The sequence below is a fragment of the Marmota flaviventris genome, chromosome 1 (assembly GCF_047511675.1).
Source record: "Marmota flaviventris isolate mMarFla1 chromosome 1, mMarFla1.hap1, whole genome shotgun sequence".
Taxonomy (NCBI): Eukaryota; Metazoa; Chordata; class Mammalia; order Rodentia; family Sciuridae; genus Marmota; species Marmota flaviventris.
The window spans coordinates 136347970-136374373 of record NC_092498.1 but is presented as its reverse complement, the minus strand read 5'-3'; the positions used below and the strand labels follow the sequence as shown (position 1 = coordinate 136374373).

The 26404-nt window shown below is 39.2% G+C and overlaps 1 protein-coding gene and 1 non-coding gene across 5 annotated transcripts; both read right to left on the bottom strand.

Annotated features, from left to right (window-relative positions):
- Window positions 1-806: 806 nt before the first annotated feature.
- Zcchc8 (zinc finger CCHC-type containing 8) lies at window positions 807-26404 on the bottom strand. Of its 4 annotated transcripts, XM_027921330.2 has the most exons (14): window positions 26040-26391; window positions 24517-24559; window positions 23080-23154; window positions 21552-21657; window positions 19194-19271; window positions 15892-15995; window positions 15710-15775; window positions 15067-15127; window positions 14482-14624; window positions 14066-14208; window positions 11765-11886; window positions 9393-9479; window positions 9017-9134; window positions 807-3235 (listed from the first exon to the last, which is right to left on the bottom strand). In XM_027921330.2, exons 1-14 carry the CDS (start codon window positions 26236-26238, stop codon window positions 2460-2462), a joined length of 2121 nt encoding a protein of 706 aa, XP_027777131.2. In that variant the 5' UTR covers window positions 26239-26391; the 3' UTR covers window positions 807-2459. The 4 variants fall into 4 exon arrangements, with proteins under 4 accessions (XP_027777131.2, XP_071472535.1, XP_071472548.1 ...); XM_071616434.1 differs by lacking the exon at window positions 23080-23154 and having other exon boundaries at window positions 26040-26404; XM_071616447.1 differs by lacking the exons at window positions 15710-15775; window positions 15892-15995; window positions 23080-23154; window positions 24517-24559; window positions 26040-26391 and having other exon boundaries at window positions 19194-21417; window positions 21552-21622.
- Window positions 22496-22629, bottom strand: LOC114079930 (small nucleolar RNA SNORA9). The gene has a single exon (XR_003580546.1). It is a non-coding gene; the product is annotated as a small nucleolar RNA SNORA9 (small nucleolar RNA).

Genomic DNA, 26404 nt, shown 5'->3' with positions numbered 1-26404 from the left:
ATTACAGGTGTGCATCACAGTACCCAGCTCCATAGTATTCTTCTTCATTTTTTTTTTTTTTTGTGGTGTTGGGGATTGAATCCAGGGCCTTGTGTATGCAAGGCAAGCACCCTACCAACTGAGATATATCCCCAGCCCCACTATATTCATCTTAAAAAAAAATCACTTGGACAGGACCTTTAGCTGATAATTTTTTTGCCTAACAAAATTCAAATCTTACAGAAAAGCAATCCAAAATTCTTAGTGTCAAGTAAGTGAACTTTCAAAGTCTTTTTTCCTACTGATACTTTTTTTAAAATCCTACATTAGTCTCAATATATTTTTTTTAAGTAACTTTTATTTATTTATTTATTTTTTAATGTGGGCCTAAAGATTAAACCCTGTGCCTCACATGTGCTGGACATGTGCTCTATCACTGAGCCACAACCCCAGCCCCTCTACCATGATACATTTCTTGAGTGTGCTGCTTCTCTTACTCACACCATTTCCTGTACATCCCAATGTGCATTTTATCTGGGGCTAAAGGGTTATCTTCCTGCAAGTCTTCAAATGAATGCTTGAATCAGTGGTCTTGGGAACTTGAAAGCAAGCAGGCCTCTCTCGGTGATTCTCCCATTATCCCCAAACAGCCCCGACACCTTGGCCCCTTCTCATAAATACTTTTGCTGTCCAAGAACTGAGGGAACCACGTGTTTCTCCCACTAAGTGTGTAATCTTCTGAAAGGTAGTTTCTGTTACTTCTTTTATTGCCGAAAAGCACACTGTGTGCCCTCAACAAGTAACTGAAGAAATAAAATAGGAGACACTTTTTGAGAAAGCAATGTTTTTATAGCGCTTTTGACAGGGAGGCAGTACAGTGGTCGAGTCTGGGTATGGGGGTTGCTTACCAGCTGTGTCTTAAGTGCTTCCCTCTAAACAAAATGAAGTTAATAGTAAACATGGGACAATGCACAAAAATACCTTAACACAACACCTGGCATAATAATTGCTAAGCTATGTCTGGATTCACAGAGGACTCTACCAATGCGATATTTAAAGGGACATTTAAACAACTACTTCTATGATTTAGGGTGCAGTCAAATCTTTAGTTGAAGGTTGGTCTTTTAAGAACCACATCTTAAAACTCACAAGTCCCTTTAACCTCTCTGTGCCTCCCTATGGTAGTATTTGCCTGAAAGAAATGTTGAGGCTGCTCTATATCGACTACTGTTAAAGGGTTACTTTATTATGTATTTAAACTCAGAGAAAAAAGTCAGAAGTATTTAACATTTTATTTTAGCAAGTTCTATGAGGGCCTTAAAATTAATTTGTCCTTTTATATAATTTTCCTTCTCTTTATTGTTATAGAGCAGTAAATAATTCAAGTTCCCAAAAATGAAAAATCCAGAATGGTTCTATATTGCTCCCTCTGTTGGCCTGGGAGCAGGATAACACTACCTGAGACTAATAATTCAAGACCACATAAGTTCCTGGACTTGACCAAGTATAAACATGTAACAGCATTTCACATAAAGAAAAAAAATCATACTTTCAGCTCTATCTTCTATATCTGATGTGCAAAAGCAATTAATTTATATCTACTGTTTAATTCTTAATATTAGGGTTCAAATCCAGAATATTATTTTTGTACAAAGGTTAGCTGCCCTCTTTTCATTTTTGTAAAATAGCTACTTTAAGAGATTCTGCTCTTTTCTATATTTAAGGTGGAAATTCTCTGAAAGCACCCAAGCTTGCAATTTCTTATTTCCTTTGCTGTCACTAATTTTTGCAACCACATAATTTTCTTCCAGATTTAAAAGGTTAATAATTTAACTGTGAATCACTTTTTTATATTCAAAGTCTTAGGTTATGTATATGAAAACTAATTTATTAAACCTCTGTACACAAAAGGGAACATAACTGTATAGTAAGCTTATATGAAGAATGAAGGTACAAAAAAACAAAATTGTTGTTAAAATTGATACATGTAAATCTTACAAAAATACCCCAAATGGGATAAAGCTGCTCATCCCTGATTTTTCTCATTTGGTTGTCAGAGTTGAAATATGAATTTAAAATGGTTAGAATTTTTTTTTAAAAAGTGATATATTAAACTTATATACAGGATAATTAGCAAAATGTAGAAAGGGAAAACAATGTACAAAAGACAGATAAAAAACATCACTCTTGACAGACACTCACAATCCAAAAATAGTATAAACCTTAACAAACTATCTCTGAACCAGCTCCTATGTACACTCCCCCTGCAGGTTTTGTGGGTGAGAATAAAATACAGCAAATTAGTGAGCCCAGTCTTTCCATTCTTTAAGATAGTCTTGACTTGAGACCACAATTCAACCTTGGATAGATTTTTAAACAGGGAGGGATGAATAGGAGAACAATTTTTACCCATCACTTGGTACGCATCAACAGAACACAGTTACAGATAATTAAATGGCTCTTGGTGCCACAACAAACAGTTATTCGGAAGTTTTTTTGTTTTTCTGCTGGTTTCGGGGAGAGTTCTTTAACAAGTTTCTAATCCTGAGGTACATTCCAGTAGATTCTGCCATATTCTCAAATTCAAACGGCGTTATTCCAGTTGCAAACTTGCTCATGTCAGGTATAGGGCTATGAACTTTAGAGGCTGTTGAAGAACTGGTGTCCACTTGAAGGTGCTTCTGGCTGCCTCCATTCCTGATGTTACAGTTTGTTACGACATCACCACTGTCAAGCAGAGCGTCTCTGGAGCTCACCTCTGCAGATTCCTCCTCTTCATTCTGACAAAGCAGGGTGGTCTCAGAGGCTGGGCTTGAGGGAGGTTCAACTTCAGCTGTCTTTGCACAAGTGTCTGGTTGCTCAGACTCCTCCAGTGTTGGCTTTTCGGCTGTTTTCCCTTCTGGGATAGGAAGGTCAAGATCATTTGGGCAAGGTGAAGAGGCAACGGAGTTTCCAGTTAAAGGTGTGTCCACAGGAATATCAGAGTCACTATTGATGCTCTCGGCCTGCTCAAGAGCTGCCCATATCCGCCTCTGTTGTTCTTCAAGTTCTTCCAGAGTCAGTGCGTCCTCATCCACAGCTGTGCTCCGGGTTTGGGGTGAGTCACTGGGAGTCAGTGGCGGGGTCCCCTTGGGGAGTGGAGGAGTAAAGAGGGGTGGAGGAGTTCCCCGTGGCAGTGGAGGAGGAGTGCCAGGAGGCAATGGCGGTTGAAACTGAAATGCTTCACTGCTCTGAGAACCATGTGGCACCTCCACATCTGAAATGAGAATGTTGAGAGATATTTTACAAGGTGTAACAGCATTTGATTTTGCAAAAATTTATTATTTGAACTTGGAGGTATCTAGAGGTCCAATAGTCAAAAATAACTGGCTTGAGGAGGAAAACTGAACATCATGACCATGACCTAATGTCCTCAATGCACTGGAGAAGACTGTCTACAGCGAGAGCTGTCAGGATTTCTTGAACCAAACCCCCAGGAGAGCCACTCCATGCCATGTACATGGTTTCAGACAGAAGAGATACAGAGTAGTTCCCAGAGAAGGTGCTGTGGCTGAAGACTGGTTCCTGGCACAGCACAGTAGGAAATCTGACTGAAGTGCAGGTGGGCTACGCAGTGTAGCCAGGCTGGGGGTGGAGTGAGGATGAAGGCAGGAAGACACCTGAGGCATTTCCCATGAACCTCTAATCTGGACTCCTTGCTCACCTGTGGGTATGTGTATCACCTGTGTGTCCCTCAGCTACCACCTGTCTAATAACCAAGTGCCTTTTCCTAAATCTGGACTTTTATCCTATTTACAATTCTTACTAATGGCACCACCAATGTTATCTGCTTGGAGTATCACAGATGGAAGCTGTTCTTCATTGGAGTCCTCTCTTTCTTTCTCTTCTACCCGCAGGACCTGGGCCTTTGAGGTCCTATTCGCTGCCATAACCACTACCTTATTTCAGGCCCATTATCACTGGCCAGGAACAGTGGCATTGTTGTGGATTCATCCTCCTTGTATCTGTCCTCTGAACTCTAGCTGATCTTTCTAAAACATCATCTGGCCCTATGGACTTTCCCATTTCAACGAGAAACCCTTTAGTGCCTTCCCATCCCTATGGGATGAAGTCTGATCCTTTCCTGTGCTAGTAAGGCCTCTGTGACCCGGAGTTGCCTGACTCTACCCTGCATCTCCTACTGCCCAGCTTAAACACAGAGTTGCACTGTCAGCCACTGTGCAGGTACCTGTGCTTCTGCATGTGCGTTTCTCTCCAAATGCTGCCCTGCCCCTAATCATCTCCCTGGCAAATTCACCCCTTGAGATGCAGCTCAAAATCACTCTTGTTAGGACCTACAACTTCATTCAGTATGGCTCCTCAGTGTTTCCTCTGTGCTACTATTAATTACAGTCTGTAATCAGGTCTGTGGCAGCGAGATGTCGTATTATTGTAGACCACCATGCTGGTAGCAAAGTGCTGACACACCTGAAATCACTGGTGACAGAATGGTAACTAAGACAGAGATCTGTCTTACTCATCTGTTTTTCTTGTCTACAGAGCGATCATAAACACAGTATGGGTTTTAAAAATGTGAAAAACCCAGCCAAATCTTGAAACCTATGTAAAACCATCTGAATTTTACTGAACAGGCAAAAAGATTTGCAAAAACAACACACTGTTACTTATAGGGCTGGGGATGTGCCTCAGGGGTTGAGTGCCCCTGAGTTCAACCCCTGATCCCCCCACCAAAACAAAAACAAAAACAAATGTACAAGCCAGATACAATGGCATCCCAGTTACTGGGGAGGCTGAGGTAGGAGGATTGAAGTTCAAGGCCATCGTGGGGAACTTAGCAAGACTCTGTCTTAAAACAAAGAAAGAAAAGGGGCTGAGGATATAATTCAGTGTTTATTTAGCATGTACCAGGCCCTGGGTTCAATTCCCAGTATCACAGGGAATAAATGATGAATAAATAAATTATAAACAGCTTAAAGTCAAGTTTCATTTCAACAAAACATCACAACAAACACAATCAATATAAGAATGTTATAATAAATAAGAACACATTTAGGTAGTTGTATTTTGCAATTCCAAACTGAATCACTATACCCACAGATTTGGGACATAGACCCTTTTCTACTTATACGTTTGTAATAACATTTTTCAACCAGAAAGTTACAATGAGATGTCTCAATGTTTCTCCTTCCTGGGAATGAGCTGTCACAGAGGTCACTCAAGCTACTTCTCTGTAGGGAACTGTGCACTACAAGGCAGGAAGAAACTGGGATGGGGGCAGTCTAGGGATGGACAGGGCCTTGATTGTTAGACCATGAGGCCAGAGTTCGGTCAGCAGGCCCACTTGGCTCCTTCACTAAGCAGCCCTAATAACTGACCTTGACAATCTGATTATCACCTTAGTTGTTCAGAAACAGGTGGGGAAGGGGACACTTGGTCTAGCTGGGAACACTGAAAATTAACAAGCAGGTTGACAGGGTATGGGGAAACACCTGGAGAAGTTTTTGGTGGGCTCAAGATAATGTGGCTTTGGGCTGTGGGCCTTAGTGTGTACATAGGCTCACAGGGCCTCTTTTCAGTCTGGTTTAGGCAAAAAAGCTTGTGCCAACCAGTCCTTTTTTTTTGGTGGTACTCAGTATTGAACCCAAGGTCTTAAGCATGCTAGGCAAGTGCTTCACCACTGAGCTACATCCCCTTAACAGGTCTCATTAAGTTGTCTGGACTGGCCTCAAAACTTGCACTCCTCCTGCCTGTCTCCTGAGTCACTGGGTAAAAATTATAGGCATGTGCCATTCCACCCGAAAACCATCAGTCCTCTTAGGCACCAATGGGTAGATGATCTTTTTTCTGGATGGGTTCTGTGTGTATCACACAGGTTCTAAATAAATCAGCACTCCTTTAACAAGTGCTAAATCTACTGCCCAAATCCCATTCTTCATGGAGCCAAGGAAGTGAGGAAGGTGGAGGCATTCATTGCTTTAGTACCAGGAGTCCCACTGCACTATGGGCCCCAGGATGGTAGAAGATGGGTAGAGAAAAAGGGACAGGGAAAGAGCAAAGAAGAGAAGAAAGGAGAGAGAGGGAAAGGGAAGAGGGGTAGAGGGAGTGAGGGAGTAAGAGAGAAAGTTCCCCCGGAAGTACAAGAAATAAAGGAAAAAGTCCCCGGCTATGTGTGTGGACCTGATGACAGGTTGCCATTAAATCCCCAAACTTTTGAGAGATGACAGCTGTGTCTCAAATGATTTAACAAGCACAGGTGGCTTTGTGCCACCATGAGGGTAAGTGGCTTTCTCCCACTATATTATAAATAGCATAAGACCAAGATATTCACTCCAACTGAAACGTTTCTAGGCAGTGGGGACAGATAACTGGCACTGAGATACTGGAATTCTTGAGACTGAAACCATTTCTACCCTCATTGAGGAAACACTGGATCCTGGTCTTTGATAACATTGAGAAATGCTGGGTTCTGAGGATATACTTTTGTCTGGGTCAACTGCTTTAAAGGTTTGGGAAATTACAAAATTGTCAAAATTTCATGGGTATGGGATGGGGTTCTGGTTCAGCGGTAGAGCACTTGCCTAGCATGTGTAAGGTGCCGGGTTCAATCTTCAGCCCCACATAAAAACAAATAAATAAAATAAAGGTATTGTGGTCAACTACAGCTAAAAAAACAAAAACAAAAACAAAAACATATATATTTCATGGGTATGTGGCAAGGGCTATGATAATTCTGTTCCCTATTAACTCTCTGGTCTTGTTAACAATTGAGACTGGGTTCCCTATTAACTCTCTGGTCTTGTTAACAATTGAGACTGGGTTCCCTATTAACTCTCTGGTCTTGTTAACAATTGAGATTGGGCTAGGTGCAGTGGCACACACCTGTGATCCCAGATGACTAGGAAGGAGGCTGAGGTAGGAGGATAGTGAGTTGAAGGTCAGCCTGGGCAATTGAGTGAAACCCTGACTCAAAATAAAAATAAAAACACAAGAGCTGGGGCTGGGCGCAGTGGCACATGCCTGTAATCCCAGCAGCTTGGGAAGCTGATACAGGAGGATCATGAGTTCAAAGCCAGTTTCAGCAACTTAGCAAGGTCCTAGGCAACTCAGCAAGACCTTGTCTCTGAATAAAATATAAAAATAAGGGCTGGGGATGTGGCTCAGTGGTAGAGTGCTTGCCTAGCATGGGGGAGCAATGGGTTTAATCCTCAGCACCACATAAAATAAATAAATTAATAAATAATAAAATTTTAAATATATTTATACATACACATATAAAGAAAGGGCCGGGAATGTGAATCAGTGGTAAAATGACCCTGGGTTCAATCAATCCCTGGTACCAAAAAAACAACAAAAAAAGGTAAGAACCAATGAACATGCATAAGGCCCTGGGTTCAATCTCCAGCACCAAAAAAAACAAAAAAAGAAAGAAAGGGCTGGGAATATACCTTAGTGGTTCAATTTTAGCAGGATTGTGACACACACACACACAGGATAAATATATTAAAGTAACGCTGCAGGCGCAGGAAGTCCAGGTTGTGAACTCTAACCAGACATCCAGAATCCCTGTGGCTGAGATTATGCAGAATAAAAAAAATGGGGAAATAATTTGGCAGCTTTGATTATGGACTTCTGAAGCCACTTATGCAACATAATTCAATTCTGGACTTTAATTCCTTTGAATTTTAAGGGGATTTAGTCTGCAACTTTTAAATTCTCCCTGGGAGTTTGAAAACTAGAGAGGGGTTCACATTCAAGTTTTGAGGTAAGGTACATTGCTGGAATCTTATTATTAGAATGCTTTTTAAATTTAAATACAAGGCTGGGATCAAACCCAGGGCCTTGTATAGGTTAAGTACACACTCTACCTCTGGGCTACATCCCACTCCAATTATTGGAGTATCCTTTTTTAACACAATAACTTTATTTATTTATTTTTACGTAGTGCTGAGAATTGAACCCAGTGCCTCTCACTTGCTAGGCAAGTGTTCACTGAGCCGCAACCCCAGCCCTGGAGTTATCTTTATGTATGTCATCTTTTTTTTTTTTTTTAAGTTGTCAATACACCTTTAATTTACTGATCTATATGCAATGCTGAGAATCGAACCCAGTGCCTCACACATGCTAGACAAGTGCTCTGCCACTGAGCCACAACTCCAGCCCTGTATGTATTATCTTAATGTCGCCACTTCACCTAACTTCAGAACATCTGACATGCTACACAGGACAAAAGTAGCTAGGTGTTGCTGGGCCCACTGGCACATGTTTGTAATCCCAGTGACTCAGAAGGCTTAGGCAGGAGGATCTCATACTTGAGGCCAGTCTGGGCAACTCAGTGAGACGCTATCCCAAAACAAAAAATAAAAAGGGCTGGGGTAACATAGCTCAGTGACAGAGGGTCCTGGATTTAGTCCCTAGTAAAAAACAAACAAACAAACAAACAAAATGTAACTAGGCATAATTTAGAATAAGAGTGATTTTCAGTTTTGGATTGGGAGTGACCTTGCAGTTTATCTAATCCACACAAAACCTGGATCTACTCCAGAGCTTTCTGGGGGGGAAAATCTAAACTAGTAATCAGAAGTCCCAGGGGGAAATACAGAGAAGCAGTGGTTGGTATTGGGGGAAGAGAGGCTCCAAAAGAGGGGAGGTCTGTTCTGAGCTGCCAATGATTTGCTCAAAAGGACTGTCATAATCCCGGTACCCACAGGTTCCATAGGTAAGTGAAGAGGGTTAAGAGTAATCAGAGGAAAAGGCCAGAGCTGCCAGAAGCACACATGCTGTCCACTGGTTATCCCAGAGCGCAGCCCTGATCAGAGGGGTGGTCTAGCTGTTGCCCTTTAGGTGTGTTAAGTGTCAAACTCAGGGATTCAGATAGCTGGCCCACTTGGTTCTCACATTAAGTGTGGCTTCTAATTCAGCTTCAGTGATAGTGGTGATGCTCTGATCTCTAATAAAGGAATATCACCCTTTATATGGACTCAGGAGCATGGACTCATCATGCCTACTTACTGAAATCAAAACCAGAGATGAGACCTACCTGAATCGAGCTCCATGTCAGCGGGAGAATCTGCAGAACTACTCTCCTTTCTCTGCTTCTTTGGACTACCAGGGCTGGACTGAGAGGAAGACCGCTTACTGCCAGACCTCATGCTTGGCTAAAGGAGTAACCACATGGACACAAGTGAGATGGGACGAATGGAGTACTAAACACCAACCTGCACTTAACTGACATGTAGAAAACCAGTATGGAGCCAAGTCTAGGTAACTGGTGAATCCCACTGTTTTTCTTTTGATTCCTCAGATGACAGGGATTTAGATACAAACACGATAATGCAATAAGATACTAATGAGTTACAAAATCTCACAGCTATATGCCATAATGTTTATAGACCACACCTTTAAAATCTATTTACCGCTTGGAAGTTAGAAGTAAGGTAACTGGCAAACACATCCTTCTGCTGACATGCCTGCATTGGTATGGAACCAAACATCCTCCATTCCTAATGATGAAAACAGAAGAAAAAAAAAGTATGTATTTGGAAAATGCCATTTTTTGAAATTTTGCTTCAAGGAAGAAAGTGAAAATTTCAAATTACATTTCTGCTTTTTGTATCTTTTCCTTCACTGGAAATTAAGGGAAAAAAAGTGTCAAGTAAAAGGAAGAATAAAATCTGCCTGTAAAATGACCAAGACAAGACTGAAAGACCAAGTGGCCTGAAAGGTTCTATCTACTGCAGGCAGCATCTACAGAACCTGTTCTGAGCCTCCCAGCCCTCATTTCTCGCCCTCCACTCACTGTGCCTTCCTACACACACCAAGTTTTCAATCTTCTGTTCTTTCCCTTTCCAAATAGAGTACAGTAGTGTTCTTTAACTCTGTTCATTCTCTCTCTCATCTCCAATAACACAATCAGCAGTTGTTGTTGTTCTTTTTAAAAATATGTTTAGTTGTAGATGGACATAAGCCTTTATTTTAATGTGCTGCTGAGGACTGAACCCAGTGCCTCACACATGTCAGGCAAGCACTCCACCACTGAGCCACCACCCCAGCTTTTCTTCATCAGAATCCCTTTGTGCTCTTGTGAAACTTAAACTGGGCGGTCTTAGTCAGTTAAGTCTAAAGGTAGACTCATGGATGTGCATTGCTACTGAGGACCAGGAATTCTGACAGACTGGTCCTTGGACCCACTTCCAGAAGCAAAGATGGTTTGCATCATACAATTTAAACCGGTCCTGTGTAAGTTCATCATTTGTATCTATTCATAGACTCTAATTTCAGATCTTTGGCTTCTTCCGAACTGCCTAGTTCCCAAGAACACTAGGAATACAGTTATATTTAAAACAACAACACAATAGTTAATTGTTGAATCTTGGAACCTAAGAAGAAAGTTGAACAAAAGTATGGAAAAACATTCATATACAGAATTGAGAAATTTTGCCATGTGGGAAAAAAAAAAAAAGAGGGAGAGACAAAAGGTGTGGTGGTATACACCTGTGATCCCAACAAGTCCAGAAGCTGAGGCAAGAGGACTGCAAGTTCAAGGCTAGCCTGGGTGACTACCGAGAACATCTCAAAATTTAAAAAAATAAAAAATAAAAAAAATAAGGGGTTGGGAATCTAGTTGAGTTGTAGAGAGCATGTGTCTAGCATGTGTGAGGCCCTTTGTTCAATTCCTAGTAACACCAAAAAAACAGAGTGCAAGCTAGAGAGATGAAATGAGAGAGAGAGAAAAGGAAGAAAAAAGTAGCAATAACAAAAAATGACAAGCAGGTTGGGTATGGTGATGCATGCCTACAATTCCAGCTACTCAGAAGGCCGAAGTAGGAGGACTGTAATTTAAGGCCAGACTGAGCAACTTAGAGAAACCTTGTCTTAAGCAAAAGAGTTATAAGACATTTAGGTTTACTACAGATAGAAATTTATTTCCCAAAGGGGCTGGGTTGTGGTTCAGTGGTTGAGCACTTGTCTAATGTGTGAGGTACTGTGTTCGATCCTCAGCACCATATAAAAACAAACACAATAAATAATTTAAACATATAAGTTACAAATTTACTTTTTTTAATGTAATATAACTGCTACAGTACATAAAGTTTTTTTTTTAATATTTATTTTTTGGTTGGACACAATATATTTATTTATTTTTATGTGGTGCTGAGGATCGAACCCAGGGCCTCTCATGTGCTAGGCGAGCGAGTGCTCTACCGCTGAGCCACAACCCCAGCCCTAAAGTTTCTTTTTATAATACGTTATATTTTAGGGCTGGGTATGTGGCTCAAGCGGTAACGCGCTCGCCTGGCATGCGAGGGGCGCTGAGTTCGATCCTCAGCACCACATAAAAATAAAATAAAGATGTTGTGTCCACCGAAAACTAAAAAAAAAAAAAAAAAAAAGCTATATTTTAAACAATATTCTCTCTCTTTTTGGTACCAGGGATTGAACCCCGTGATGCTTTACCACTGAGCTATATTCCCAGCCCTTTCTATTTTTAATTTTTGAGATAGGGCCTAAGCAACTTAGCTCAGGGTCTTGCTAAGTTGCTGAGGCTAGCCTTGAACTTGTGATCTTCCTGTCTCAGCCTCCTGAGCTCCCAGGATCACAGCCATGTGCTACCACACCCAGCCTCTTTTTTTTGTGAGAAAGGGCCTTGCTATGTTGTCCAGGCTGGACATGGATGCTCAGTCAGCTGGGATTATAGGTGAGTGCCACCAGGCCAGCTAATATTTAATACTGTGAACAATCTGTTACATAATTATGTCACATTCCAAAATAAAAACAATATACTTACATCTGGAATTCCTCTGGGAGTAGATATGTTAAAACCCGGATAGTTTACCAATTTTGACAGATCATAAGTAACACTTTTATTCTGTTGTACTTCTCCAACTTCTGATTCTCCATCAGCATCATCTATTATAGACCAGGAAAAGTGTTAACATTGCAAGGTGCTAATATGTCCCTCCCTATACCAGAACTATACCTAGAAAGTGTTTCACTGCCAAAGAATTAATCTGGGAATTAACTTTAATTAGAATTTTTCTGAACTACTAAAATAGAATTTTTAAGCAATGTGGATATATTACTTTGATAAAAAGAAATACATAAAATTTTTTTTTTTTGGTGCTGGGGATCGAACCCAGGGTCTTGTGCATGCAAGGCAAGCACTCTATCAACTGAGCTATATCCCCAGCCCTACGTAAAAACCTTACGAAACTTTTTTCTGCAAGTTGCTTAAAATTCCATTTTGCATTGACCTTATGATTTGACTAATGCTCTATTCCAATGTTTCTCATTTGATAAAGATTTACATAGTGTCTATTATGTGCCAGATGATATTTCATTTCCAGATAGTGCTTTTTTTTTTTTTTTTTTAATATTTATTTTTTAGTTTTCGGCAGACACAACATCTTTGTTTGTATGTGGTGCTAAGGATCCAACCCGGGCCGCACGCATGCCAGACGAGTGCGCTACCGCTTGAGCCACATCCCCAGTCCCCAGATAGTGCTTTAAATGGTTTAAAAATATTAACTCATAGGGCTGGAGTTGTGGCTCAATGGTAGAGCACTTACCTAGCATGTGTGAGGCCCTGGGTTCGATCCTCAGCACCACATAAAAATAAATTAATAGGGTTGGGGTCGTGGCTCAATGGTAGGGCACTTCCCTAGCATGTGTGAGGCACTGGGTTTGATTCTCAGCACCACATATCAATAAATAAAATAAAAATCCATCAACAACTAAAAATAAATAAATAAACAAATAAATAAATAAAATAAAGGCATTGTGTCCAACAACGAAAAAATAAATATTAAAATAAAAATTAACTCACTGATTTTTTTTTTTGGGGGGGGCATTGGGGATTGAATCCAGGAGCACTTTACTACTGAGCAACATCCCTAGTCTTTTTTATTCTTTATGTTGAAACTGAGTCTCCCCAAGCTGGGAGGCCTGGAACCTGTGATCCTCTTGACTCAGCCTTCTAAGTCACTGTGATTACAGTTGTGCCCCACTGTGCCTGGCAACTCAGTTAATCTTTACAAGAATCCTAATAGGTATATATTACTAAAACCATTTTACAGATAAGAGTCATCTTTGAAGAATATTTGTAAGCCATTTTATTTAATTTTGAAAACTACTAAATAATCAAGCATTAATTTTACTTTCCTATACTATCCAAATACCCAAGGCTACCAAATAATTTATAAAAAGAGAAGCTTCCCTTCACTTTTTGTTATTTTCATTTTATCTCATTTTCATTCTCCAGCCCTTTTAATACTCCACCTACCCCAGTAATGGGGACTGAGCTCAGGGGTGCTTTACCATTGAGCTATATATCTCCAGCCCCCCCCCCCCCATTTAAAAATTTTTTTTTTTTTTAGTTGTAGTTGGACACAATATCTTTATTTATTTTTATGTGGTGCTGAGGATTGAACCTAGTGCCTCACATGTGCGAGGTGGGTGCTCTACCAATGAGCTACAGGCCCAGTCCTCCAGCCCTTATAAATTTATTTTTGTGACAAAGTTTTGCAAAGTTGCCTAGACTGGCCTGCTGCCTCAGCATACTGGGTAGCTGAAATTTCAGGCATGTGCCACAGAACCTGGCTGTTTTTTTTTTTTTTTAATTAAAGAATCACAAGAAAATGGGATAGTAATGGCTGGTCTATTTAATGTGTACTGAATTATCTAAAAAATATAATGCACCAGGCATGGTGGTACACACCTATAATCCCAGTTATTTGGGAAGTTAAAGAAGGATTACAAGTTGGAGGCCAGCCTGGACCACTTAATGAGATCCTGTCTCAAAATAAAAACATGGTAGCACACGCCTGTAATCCCAGTGGTTCAGGAGGCTGAGGCAGAAGGATTGCTAGTTCAAAGCCAGCTTCAGCAATTTGGTGAGGACCTAAAGCAATTTACAGAGACCCTGTCTCTAAATAAAATATAAAACTGCACTGAGGATATGGCTCAGTGGTTAAGTGCTCCTGGGTTCAATAAAATATAAAATAAAAAGTGCTGGGGATGTAGCTCAGTGGTAGAGCACTTGTTTAGCATGTGCAAGGCCTGGGTTCAATCCTGGTTCAATATACTATACCTTTTCCATCATAGAGTGCAAGCCCTGAATTTTCCAATTCAGCTTCTTTGAGCCACCCTGGTGGGTACCCTAGCTGGCGCATCCGATAGATAAAAGGAGGAAGACTCTTGTCTGTCACACCTAGTGCATCTTGAAGTTCCTCACTAAGTAAAAATAAAAAGGAAAAAATATTGAATTCTTGCTTGCACACAAACAAGGTTCTCATATTTTAAAACATTCTTATATTACACAGCATGGAGCATGGTGCCTAATAAGCACATAGTTAACATTATATAACTGTTTTTGAATGAATTGATGTATTATTCTGTAGACCTTGCCAGGGCACTTCCATCCTGAAAATTTTCCTGAAGAGGCAGAGAATGTTCTAAATACTAAGGAAGTAAAAAATGACATCTAAGATAAAATGACATTAGTACCTAATAACTCCTGGCTTGAATCTCCCAAATCTTTCTTCTACTTCTTCTGCATGGTATCGTTGCTGAAAATTCTGACTGTTTGCCTCACCACAAGCATCCATATACTCTTTTCTCTTTTCGTTTATTCGAGCAGCATTTCGGGGCTAAATCATAATGTTTGAAAAGAATGGTATCAAGCAATTTAGAAACATTTCAGAAATTAAATAATCAGGTTTTTTTAAGGTAAAGCAAGCAAATTGTTTTAGTTTCAATGTTTAAATCAAGCCTAAAAGAGGACGAATATTTTTGAAAAGTAAGTAAGAAGTAGTCACTTTAATTTCTTATTACCTCAGTGTTATCAGAACATAAAATCAAGTTTATAGAATAAACTGTCTAGAAATTAACTGTCATGACATCTCATTTATTCATATCAAATAGAGTACTGTAATAAATTATTGTTTAAAAAATGTAATGTCTTAAACTATAAATACAGATTTGAAAAGATTTCAAGTTAAAGAGCACTTCACACCACACTATGCCATAAATGTGTAAAATACATCAGCAAGCTCTGGTTCAACAACATTTTTTTATATGAGAGAAATTTACCATTGGGCAATCTTTCATTTGATGTTCTTCAGAACCACAATTGAAACAGTGAGGCTTTGGCCTATTTGGTCAAAAAAACAAAAATTTCATAAATAAAAACATAAAAGCAAATCATTAAAATTTTAGATGACAGTAAAGTGTTATCAGAGACAAAAAAGCAAGTGGATGACAGATCACTATAATCTGCAATAACGAGTACACTGGATCTCCTGTACTCAGTGATTTAAACAAACAGCACTGTGCAGTCTTTTAACCAAGAACCTTTCTGTTCCTGACTCATTTACTACCTCTTCCGATTTTTTTTCAGTAGTTAATAACAAAAGAATTGAGTCAAACCGATCATCGTGTTTCCTTTAGGCACCATGGAAAGAAGGCAGGTGGTTCTAAGACTGCGATCACATTGACAGCAACAATTACTTCTTTCCACCCTCCCAGGCACATTATGTGCGAACCAATGAATTCCAAGAAATAAACGATCAAATTTTAACATTTACTATGTCTACATATCGGAATTCTAGCTGAATCTAGAATTTTCTTTACAGTAAACCAGCAATAAAAAATATTAACTTTTCAAGCTAAAAGAGTTTATGCTTTTGGTATTAAAAAACAAAAAGAATAAAACAAAACAACTCCCCACACAAACCTTTTTGCCTTTACTTGTATTTCTTGCCCTTCTAGAGAAACAATGTGGCTGAAGACTTGCTGGTACCTTTAGTGAATTTTATTAAGGAATAGTTATCATAGTCTGTAAAATTTGGTAAACTTTTTTAAAGGTGAACTTAGTGGCAAGATGCATAAAAGATCTTCATTCACTATGTAGGATACTTGGGTATTTCCCATCCTTCGGTAAGCTGAGGGTTTTCATTTAGTAGCGGTTGCCCCAATTTATCAAGGCAAAAATTAGTAAAATACAGGACACTTCCTACAACCTGCAGAAGACAAGTCAAAAAATATTGCTATTTAAGCAGGAAAAAAAAAAGACATTAAATTATGTAAGACTATGATTACCTGTTTTTAACAATTTATTTTTGGATAAAATTATTAGAAATAACAACTCTCTAGTTAAGAGAGCCAGATTTTGATGTGTAAGTAAAAGCTACATCTGAGTTTTTCCTCTGTATTAAATCATTACTATCAACTACACTCTCTCAAATAAAAAAATAAAAACCTTGACTCTTATATGTCCCTCCAGTACCCCATTTCTTTGCACCAAGATCCCCAGGCCCTACTATTTATTGGTTTCATTTCTCTTGTTCCCAATCTTTTCTTTCCCCTCCAAGATTTTGGAGAAATTTCTTTCAGACAAGTTGAAAAAACAGTACCATGAATACTCATGTACCCTTCACTGAAATTCAATAATTGTTAATAATTTGACATTTTTCTGTACATGTCTCTCTTTACACACACACACATTTTAGCTCAGCCATCTGAAAGTCAGCAGCACACATCATGACACTTCATTCAGTACGAGCCTTCTAAGAGTAAGAACATTTTCCTACAAAGCCTAATACTTGTCATACCTCAGAAAACTAACTCCCTAGTGTCATCTATATGTAATACTTATAGTTCTCCCCAACTGTCCCCAAAAGTTGATGTTGTATATATTTTTTCTTTTATCTAGTATGTGTGTGTATATATATATATATATATATATTTTGTAATAACACTGCCACTCTCTCTTGAAACATTTTCAGTAATGTTCTGTTGCTATCACTGCACTATGCTTCTTGACAAATGAGCTTTGTAAGGACCTCCATGCAGTCAAATTCAACCCACAGTTGTCAGTCTTCACCTCAACCTATTAGCAAGAGTTGGCAGAACTGATACCTCCTTCCTCTCAGAAACATTTTCCTTCCTTGGTTTCCAGGACACCTACCTTGTTGACCAAGCCTGGGTCTTTGCTAGATTCCTTTCTCCACCTTCTATATACTGGAAGTATGTAGAAGCATCTGGGACATAGTAAGCAATACAGTGTTGGCTTCTGCCTGTGGGCTTCCCCTTCCTTCTACTGTCTGATGTACACTTACTCAAACTGCAGCTTCAGCCCTGCTCCTTCAGCTCATCCAGGTCTTGACTCAGAGAGGCTGTCACCAACTACTCATACAAGCCACCTACCCCATAGTCTCGCACTCTTTGCCATGTTTTATTTTTCTGGAAAGCCTTCCTTTCTTTCACTAGAATTTAAATCAGTGAGAGCCAGGACTTTACCCTTTTTGTCACTGCTGTGTTCCCGGGAGCCTAGAATGATTCCTAGCACAAAGCAGCATTCAGTAAACATTTCTTGCTATTTTTTAAAGGACTAAATTAATAAATACGCAAAACTCCCAATTTCTAGGATGTTACTTTAAATCTCAGAACCTTAAAGTTGGAAGGGAAATGAAAAGTTACCTACTTCAGTTCAGAAATCCTTCTTTACAGTTTTCCGATAACATCCTACTCTTTGTCTCCAGTAACATGGAAATTCAATTTTTTAAAAATACAGTGCTTGGGGTTGAGGCTGTGGCTCAGCAGTAGAGCGCTTGCCTAGCATGTGCGAGGTCCTGGGTTCAATCCTCAGCACCACATAAAAATAAATAAAGAGGGGCTGGGGTTGTGGCTCAGCAGTAGAGTGCTCGCCTCGCACGTGCTAGACCCTGGGTTCGATCCTCAGCACCACATTAAAAAAAATAATAAGTGAAATAAAGGTATTGTTTGCAACTACAACTAAAAAATAAATATAAAAAATAAATAAATATAAAAAAATAAATAAATAAAGATATTGAGTCCAACTACAACTAAAAAATAAATATTAAGCCTTGGGTTTGATCCTCAGCACCACATAAAAATAAATAAAAATAAAGGTATTGTGTCTAACCAAAACTAAAAAATAAATATTAAAAAAAAAAATTCAGTGCTGGCCTGGGGATATAGCTCAGTTGGTACAGTGCTTGCTTCACACACACAAGGCCCTGGATTCAATCCCCAGCACCTAAATAAATAAATAAATAAATAATTCAGTGCTGGGGGTTAAACTCAGGGCCTGATACCTATGAAATATTCTATCACTAAGCTCCAGCACTGGCCTGTCTATTGAATTCTTTTTTTTTTTTTTTTAAACCTTTCCTGGTACTGGGAATTGAACCCAGGGTTGCTCTACTATTGAGCTACATCCTGACCCTTTCACTATTTTCTATTTTGAGACAGGGTATTCCTAAATTGTCCAGGTTGGCCTGAACTCACGCTTCTGCATGCCAGGCGAGCGCGCTACGGCTTGAGCCACATCCCCAGCCCGAATTCACTTTTTTTTTTAAAGCACGAGAGATTGGACCCAGGGCCTTATGTAGTGACCAGTGAGCTACATCCCTAGTGTGACTTTCTAAAAGATGAGTTGAACTGAAGCGCCTCTACTCAATTTAATCACTGATTCTAATTCTTTCACTTGGAACTATAAAGGGTGATTGATAACAACCTTCATTCTGTTTGCAGAAATGTGACATTCCTTATAAATCTTTTCAGTAAAGCTTGGGCTCTTCATCCTCATAGCTGACCCCTATCTTTAATATTGTGGTACATCAAAGGAGGATAATATTCCATAAACACAAAAAACTAGCCTTATTTTAATAGAATCCAGAACTACATTTATATCAACTTTTAAAAACATTACAAGTTGCAAAGTCAGACCACTATATTGTGTCAGCACTACAGAATTTTACATAGATATTGAAAGGCCTTTATGTAGGTCACCCCTAATAAGCTTCTATCTTCACCCAACAGTTGAGTCTGTCAACATTTTGAATTTCAAATCTGCCATTTGTTATATTAGCTATTCAGCTCCCTCTGTTTCATTTTTCTATAAATTCAACAATCATGTTTCCTACATCTTAGTCCTTGAAAATATATGGGGAGGTTGGTTAGAACAAAAACAAAGTCCTCTAAAGTCTGTCTATTGTGCCTACAGGTGATAACACAATAGTTATTAAAAAAAACAAATAATAGTATTTAGAGGTTGAATTCTACCCTGTTGTTTGTAACAAAATAATGCTGTGATCATATGAAGACATGATTCTACCTATTTATTATTTCAATGACACCTAGTTAACACAGGACAGGAAACATATATCTTGCAGAACTAAAAAACTGAAACTTACACTAAATGCTTCCTTGTTGTTTTTAATGGCACAGGATTCTTCAGCTTTATGGTCCTCTTCTAACACAACACTAGATGGCTAGGACAAGCAGAAACATATATTACAAAGCAGTAACCAATTTTTTAACAACTTTAAATGTCAAATACAAGTCAATAAGTTTCATAAAATCTTAAATTCTTCATGGTAATAGAGTTTAGAAGGTAAGTGAGGAAGGTTTATCAAAGAAATTTCAGAAGGCAAAGGGGAGAAAAAGACAGCTTCTTCTGAAACATTTGTGTTAATCAATGTAACTTATGAAATTTTGTATCTGTAAGGTGGCAAGGCAGACTTTATCTTGAAAAACAATAAATCAAGCCATACGTAGTATATAGTTTTACATTACCTGTCAATACTGATAATATATCCCTCAGACTTAAGTAATTATATAATTCTTAAGTATTCTTTGAATTAGCACTTGCCTAGGAGGCATAAGGCCCCGGGTTTGATCCCCAGCACAAGGGAAAAAAAAAAAACAAAACATAGTTTAATTGGTAAATGTTACCTTTATAAAAACTATATATGAAGCCAGGCTTAGTGGCACACACCTGTAATCCCAGCGCCTCAGGAAGCTGAGGCAGGAGGATGGCAAGTTGAAGGCCAGCCTTAGCAGTTTAGAAAGACCCTGTCTCAATATAAAAGAATTGGAGGTTGGGGGGGCGGGCGCTAGGGATATAGCTCAGTTGGTAGAGTGCTTGCTTAGCATGCATTAGGCCCTGGGTTCAATCCCTAGCACCACCGCCACAAAAAAAAAAAAAAAAAAAAAAAAGGAACTGGGGATGTATCTCAGTGACAAAGCAGCTTTGGGTTCTAAATAAACAAAACAACTGTATATGAAACTGGGCATGGCGGTTCAAGTCCATAATTCTAACAATTTGGGAGAATGAGGCAGTAGGATCTCAAGTTCAAGGCCAGCCTGAGTAATTTAGTAAGACCCTAAGTTATTTTTATTTTTTAAAAAATAAAAAGTGCTGGGGATGTAGCTCAGTGGTAAAACATGCCTGGGTTCAATCCCTAGTATCACAAAAACAAAAAACACAGAAACCTGTATGAGCCAGGATAGTGAGGAAACTATAATCCAAGTTACTGGGGAGACTGAGGCAAGAGGATCACAAATTCAAGGCCAGCCTGTGCAATTTAGCCAGATCCTATCTCAAAATAACAAAATTAAAAGGGCTGGGGATATATCTGAGTGGTAGAGTGTCCTAGGTTTAATCCCCAATACTACAATCAATCAATCCATTAATCAAATAAACATTCTATATGATATATAAAAACAGAGGATAAAAAAAATTAATCAGAACAATTCATTCTCCAACCCCTGATGATAAACAGCTATATATCCTTATTTGAGTGATTCTATATATCTTAAATTTTAATTTATAAAAAGCCCAGAGGCCGGGTGCGCCTGTAATCCCAGCAGCTTAGAGGCTGAGATAGGAGGATCGCAAGTTCAAAGCCAGTCTTAGCAAAAAGTGAGGTGCTAAACAACTCAGTGTAAACCCTGTCTCTAAATAAAATACAAAAAAAGGGCTGAGAATGTGGCTCAGTGGCTGTGTGCCCCTGAGTTCAATCCCCAGTTACTCACCTCCCCAAAAAAGCCCAGAAATCATAATTCTGATTTTCCCCCCCCTAGTCTGGGAATCAAACCCAGGGATACTCTACCACTCAGCTACATTTTCCAATAGTTCTTCTTCTTGTAGTATTGGGTATCAAACGACCCTGGGCCTTCACCATGCTAGCCAAATGCTCTACCACTCAGCTACATCTCCAGTCTCCTCAGTCCTTGTTCTTTATTATATTTAATCATTTCTATTATTTATTTATCTTTTGGTACTGGAGATGAAACCTAGGGGTACTTTTACCTCTGAGTTACATCCCCATTCCTTTTTATTTTGAGACAGGGCTCATTAAGTTGTTGAGGATCTCACTAAGATATTGAGGCTGGGCCTTGAACTTGTGATCCTCCTGCTTCAGGCTCCCAGTCACTGAGTTAAGGTATGTGCCACCATGCAGAGCTGCTGAAATTAACTTGCTGCTCATGACCATGTATCCAAGTTAGGAAACAAGGGGGAAAAAAAAACCACAACCCTTTAGATGTAGTCAAATCTGAATTTGATCCTGAGCAAAGAGGCCACATCCAGAGGAAAACCAGGTGGCTGCCTTGATCAGACTCTGGAGAAGGAAGCTGGTGGAACAAGAGAAGGTGAACAGGCAATCTTAACAGTCACTGTGGTTTGGATTCAAGAGGATCCCCATGGCCTAATAATTGTCAGTGAAAAACAACCTACTCATCTTAAAAAACTCTTAAATTTGAAATACCTGGGGCAAAAGATTAAAAGAAGTCTTTTCCACATCATTTTTCTGCTGTTCCTCAAATCTTTTTACTAAATTTGAAACAAATTCCTCTATTTCTTGATGATATTGCCTGTGTAAGAGGACAAGATGGTCAGAACCCAGAGAAAAACATTTAATAGACTGAAATCTTCTGCATTATTTATTATAAGGTGTCATGTCTTAATCTTGTTTTATTTTCAGAGGTTTATCAAATCACCAACTCTTTGTAACACTTAGGAACCTGCTCCCTAGGAAAAATATACATTGTTGCCAAGTTAACCAGATAACCTAATATAGTACTTGGCATAGGAGAGCACTGAACAGTTGTGTATAGAATGGATTTTATTTATAAATTCTATATGCTTAACTTCTGAATAGACCCCCAAAATAAATGCCTCAAAATTCAAAGAAATAAAAGGATTACATAATAAAAAGCTCACTTGTTGTTTCCTAATCACCTATTTCTGCAACACAAAGATAATATATTCAGTTTTTCCATATCCTCCTCCCAGAAATTCTTCATGCACATATAAGGAACCACCCATTTAAATATGAAACTAGAAAAAAATAATTAAAAACCAAAATATATTGCAGGAAAAATATATACTATTTTCTCTATCACTCCAGGTCACTGACTATATTCATCAAATATTCTATAATGCTCCATATAGGAGACGTCAAAGGAACTGATATCTTGTTATGCTTTAACTGGGCAGCCATACTGTCTCAGGCTCAGGCCAAATGTGCCAAAGGCCAGCTCTGCCCAGCACCTTCCTGAGGCTACTGCATTTACCATACAGATTCCTTCCCCACCCTTAGAGTCTTGGCTTCCACTTCTACTGAGATGAAGCGTGGCATGTGTTCTCTTTATCTTCTTTACCATGACCAGCACATAAAAAAAGAATTAAGTGACTTGGGAGGGGGAAAACAACTGTCTGAAATGCCTACGACCAAGCTCTGAGGATGGGACAGGGCAAGGCCTCAAACCACTTCAAGACACTCTAGCAAGCACTGTAGGAATGCTCTGAGTTACCCAAACTCCAGCATGCTGGAAGGCTTGCACAGGTCTAGTTTTGCTGTGAAAGAAAAATATAACGTGGGAGGTTTTAAAGATCAGTTACCTGATAGAAAATTCAGTTATCTGATTCTGGGACAGAAATGGCTATTATTATTATTATTCTGATAGTGGTGGTCCTTATTCTTATTAGAAGTAAGCTCTTACAGGTGCTCATTCAGCTACTTAAGAGGAAACAATATTAGTATATTGTTTTCCCATATAAGAAACTAAGGACATAGAAAGGTTCCATGACCTGCCTAGGTTCACAGATATAGAAAGTAGAAGTCCAGATTAAATTCAAGTCTATAAAACTCCCATGGCCTTGCTTTTAATCTTTATTTCAAATATTTTAACTCTAGGAGGATCTTAAGTAAAATAACAAATTTAATATAAATACAAAAACAGCATACTTATAGAAGACATTAATGCATATTTAGGGAAGAGAAAATTACTTACTTTGAAATAGCATTGTTCATAAATAGAATTTGTAATAAAGGTCCATCTAACTTAGTATTGTTCACCAATATTCCACTAAAACAGAAGTTAAAATATATTCTTAGAAGATATCAAAGTAATATGTGTATATGTACATATATATAAAACAGTTTTAATAATTCTTAATTACTAAAGATAATATATAATATTAATAATATAGTATAAATAAGATGAAGAACCACCAAGAATTTCAGTTTTCTCAAGAAAAATCTAGGTTTTCACCAACTTTATCTACTTCAATGATTGATTTTACACAGAGGTATCTCTTACTCAACATTTTTTTTTAATATTTTTATTTTTTTTAGTTATCGGCAGACACAACATCTTTGTTTGTATGTGGTGCTGAGGATCGAACCTGGGCCGCACGCATGCCAGGCGAGCGCGCTACCGCTTGAGCCACATCCCCAGCCCTCTTACTCAACATTTAAAAAAAAATGTTTCTGCAAAAAATAAGAACCACAGTTAATCTTTCCTGTCTTTTCTTTTGTGCTAGGGATCAAACCCAGGACATCATCCCCAGTATAATCTTTTAATTTTTAACCAAAAAGCTTCCTTCCTTAAGGGCTATTTTCTTTAAAAATCACGGGAGGAAGGAAAGGATAAATCAACAGGTTAAAAGAATATATTTCTAGGGCTGGAGATACAGCTCAGTTGGTCGAGTGCATGCCCACATGCCCAAGGCCCTGGGTTCAATCTCTAGCACCACAAAAAAAGAAAAAAAAAAAAAAGAATATATTTCTAGCTGGTGTGGTGGTACACACCTGTAATCCCAATGACTTGAGAGGCTGAGGCATGAAGATCATAAGTTCAAAGGCAGCCTCAGCAACTTAGCAAGCCCTAGTCTCAAAAAAAAAAAAAAAAAAAAAAAAAAAAGAAAAGAAAAAAAAGAAAGGGCTGGGGATGTAGCTCAGTGGTACAGCATCCCTAGGTTCTATCCCTAGTGCTGCTTTTACACAAAACCAAAAAAACCTTTTTCTTCTTCTAAATGTTGTGTCTTGAATAATTTCTATGAACATATTTAAATTATACAAATAAATCTTTGGCTAGAGGAATATTATAATACTTAATTCAAACTTCCCAGAATGTTTTTTTAATAGGAATAGCTGTGTTGATAATTTGCTAACTAACTACTAACTATTAACATTTAGTCAAAAATGTCTGGATTGTGGTTCATAATACTTTCTCTTAGGCAGTTTAAAAGTTTTATGCACTTATGAGAATTTAGATTTTACACCCAGAAGTTAATAAAGAACTAGTATTCTAATTCCTTTAGAGTATGTTTAACAAATGACAATGATAAAATAAATCGTATACCCCTTTTGAAAGAAATTCTGATTATATATTAATATCCAGATAAATAATAAGGGACAACTATGTTGTAATTTCAAGATGTCATACCTTGGTCGAGTTAGAATGTTCAACTTTCTTTTAAGTTCTTGATGTTATTACTTGTTAAGGAATATTAATCCTCATTAAACAGAATCATGTAGATCACAAAATTCAACTTAACTATCAACACTCTCACTTTTGGTATCAGAAAGCTGATGACATACTTACTAAGCACCTGTTTGTTTGCAGGCAAGGCATTTGGCTTTAAAGCCAAAAACATTTACATCCCTTTGAATATATGTATACATATATTTTTTTGTGGGGGGGTACTGGGCACTGAACTCAGGGGTGCTCCACCACTGAGTCACATCACCAGCCCTGTTTTGTATTTAATTATTTAGAGACAGGGTCTCACTGAGTTGCTTAAGGCCTCACTAAATTGCTGAGGCTGGTTTTGAAGTCTCGATCCTCCTGCCTCAGCCACGATTACAGGCGTGTGCCACCAGGCCCGGACGTATATTCTAAAACACAATCCTGAAGTTAAAAAGTCTAGCAGACTAAACCATTATTCAAATAACGGTGTCCATGGCACAAGTTTAAACAGCCAATTAGGAAACTTATTCTAAGTCAAGGCTTCATTATAGGAGGAAAGCAAACGCAGAGTAATTAAACAGTTAACAACTGAAGAATCTAGGATGCAATTATAAATGTCCTCCAACTGTCCGTATCGAGAGAAATTTTTCATAATAAAAAAAATTAGGGGGCTATGGATATAGCTCAGTTGGTAAGAGTACTTGCCTCGCATGCACAAGGCTCTAGGTTCAATCCTCAGCACCATTAAAAAAATAAAAAGTACATGAAAAAAAAATCAGACTTCAAAAACCTTAAAAGCTTGACATACCTTCTACACTTAAGGATCCTTGCAAATTTCAAAAGGAAAACTGAACCAAAATTATCTATATATAGTTTTCCAAACTCAAATAATGAAAACACATTAGCAAATCCAGAATGTAATCAGGTAACTAAAGCCAAACGGAAACTCTTTGGGCACGTTTCCCCCAAAGCAATGAAATGCAACCTAGCTTAAGGTGGAAGAGCTCTAAAAGTAATTCTCAATCCTAATTAAACAAACAATTAACTATATCTCTTTGCAAGACAGGATTCCTCAAGACCCCCAACTCTGCATCCTAGGACCATCTGCTTTTGCGCCGCCATCCAAGCGCTCAGTATTCGGTATCGCCTAACATACTATATAGTAAGACTGTTTCAACTTGAGCTTGTCTGCACTGAATGAAATTGGATCATGAAGTCAAACAGAGGGATAAACGTGAGGACCTGCCTGCAATCTAACAGCTAAGCAGTCTAAAATCACCCTAAAAACGGAACCCAGTCGGGGCTGCAAGGATGGACTCCTAAGGAGACGGGTTTCCAACACCGAGGTTTGCGCGGAGGCCTCGGGGCAGCTTGCGCAAAGCCCGCACGCGGGGGCGGCAAAAGGCTTGGAATCCCGGCCCCTGTGGAATCTCCGCCGCGTCCGCGCCCGGCACGGACCCGCGCCTGCGATGACAGGGCCCGGCCAACCGGAAGGATATTCTCGGCGCGGAGCTGCTCGATGGTCTCCTCGCACTGCCGAAGCCTCTCCCGCAGCTCCGCGTCACCAACCCCGTCCTCGTCCTCCGGGTCGCCGTCGTCGTCCTTGAAACGGGTGTGAACGGGCTTGGGAATCGACTCCTCCGGGGGATCGAAAGCCTCGAACAGCTCTAGGTCGCCAAAATCCACCTCCGCCGCCATCTTGGGTTGTGGGAAAGATTCGAGAAGAGGCGGAGCGGGCCACCGAGGCAGGGGACGAAGGTTGTAGGGCGGCTCCGCTCTCCAGGCTCGGGCCGCGCGGGGACAGCGAGTAGGGTGTTCTCCACACGCCGGCCGCCCAAACTGCACCTGGGGCGGGGCCGCCCCG

Excerpts from the sequence above, each read along its gene's own strand:
- Zcchc8 (XM_027921330.2), bottom strand. The coding sequence starts at position 26,238 with ATGGCGGCGGAGGTGGATTTTGGCGACCTAGAGCTGTTCGAGGCTTTC. Across the intron at positions 15,776-15,891 it reads GAAGGATGGGAAATACCCAA|GTACCAGCAAGTCTTCAGCC; the intron begins GTATCCTACATA and ends AATTCACTAAAG. Across the intron at positions 14,625-15,066 it reads AAATGAAAGATTGCCCAATG|CCCCGAAATGCTGCTCGAAT; the intron begins GTAAATTTCTCT and ends ATTATGATTTAG.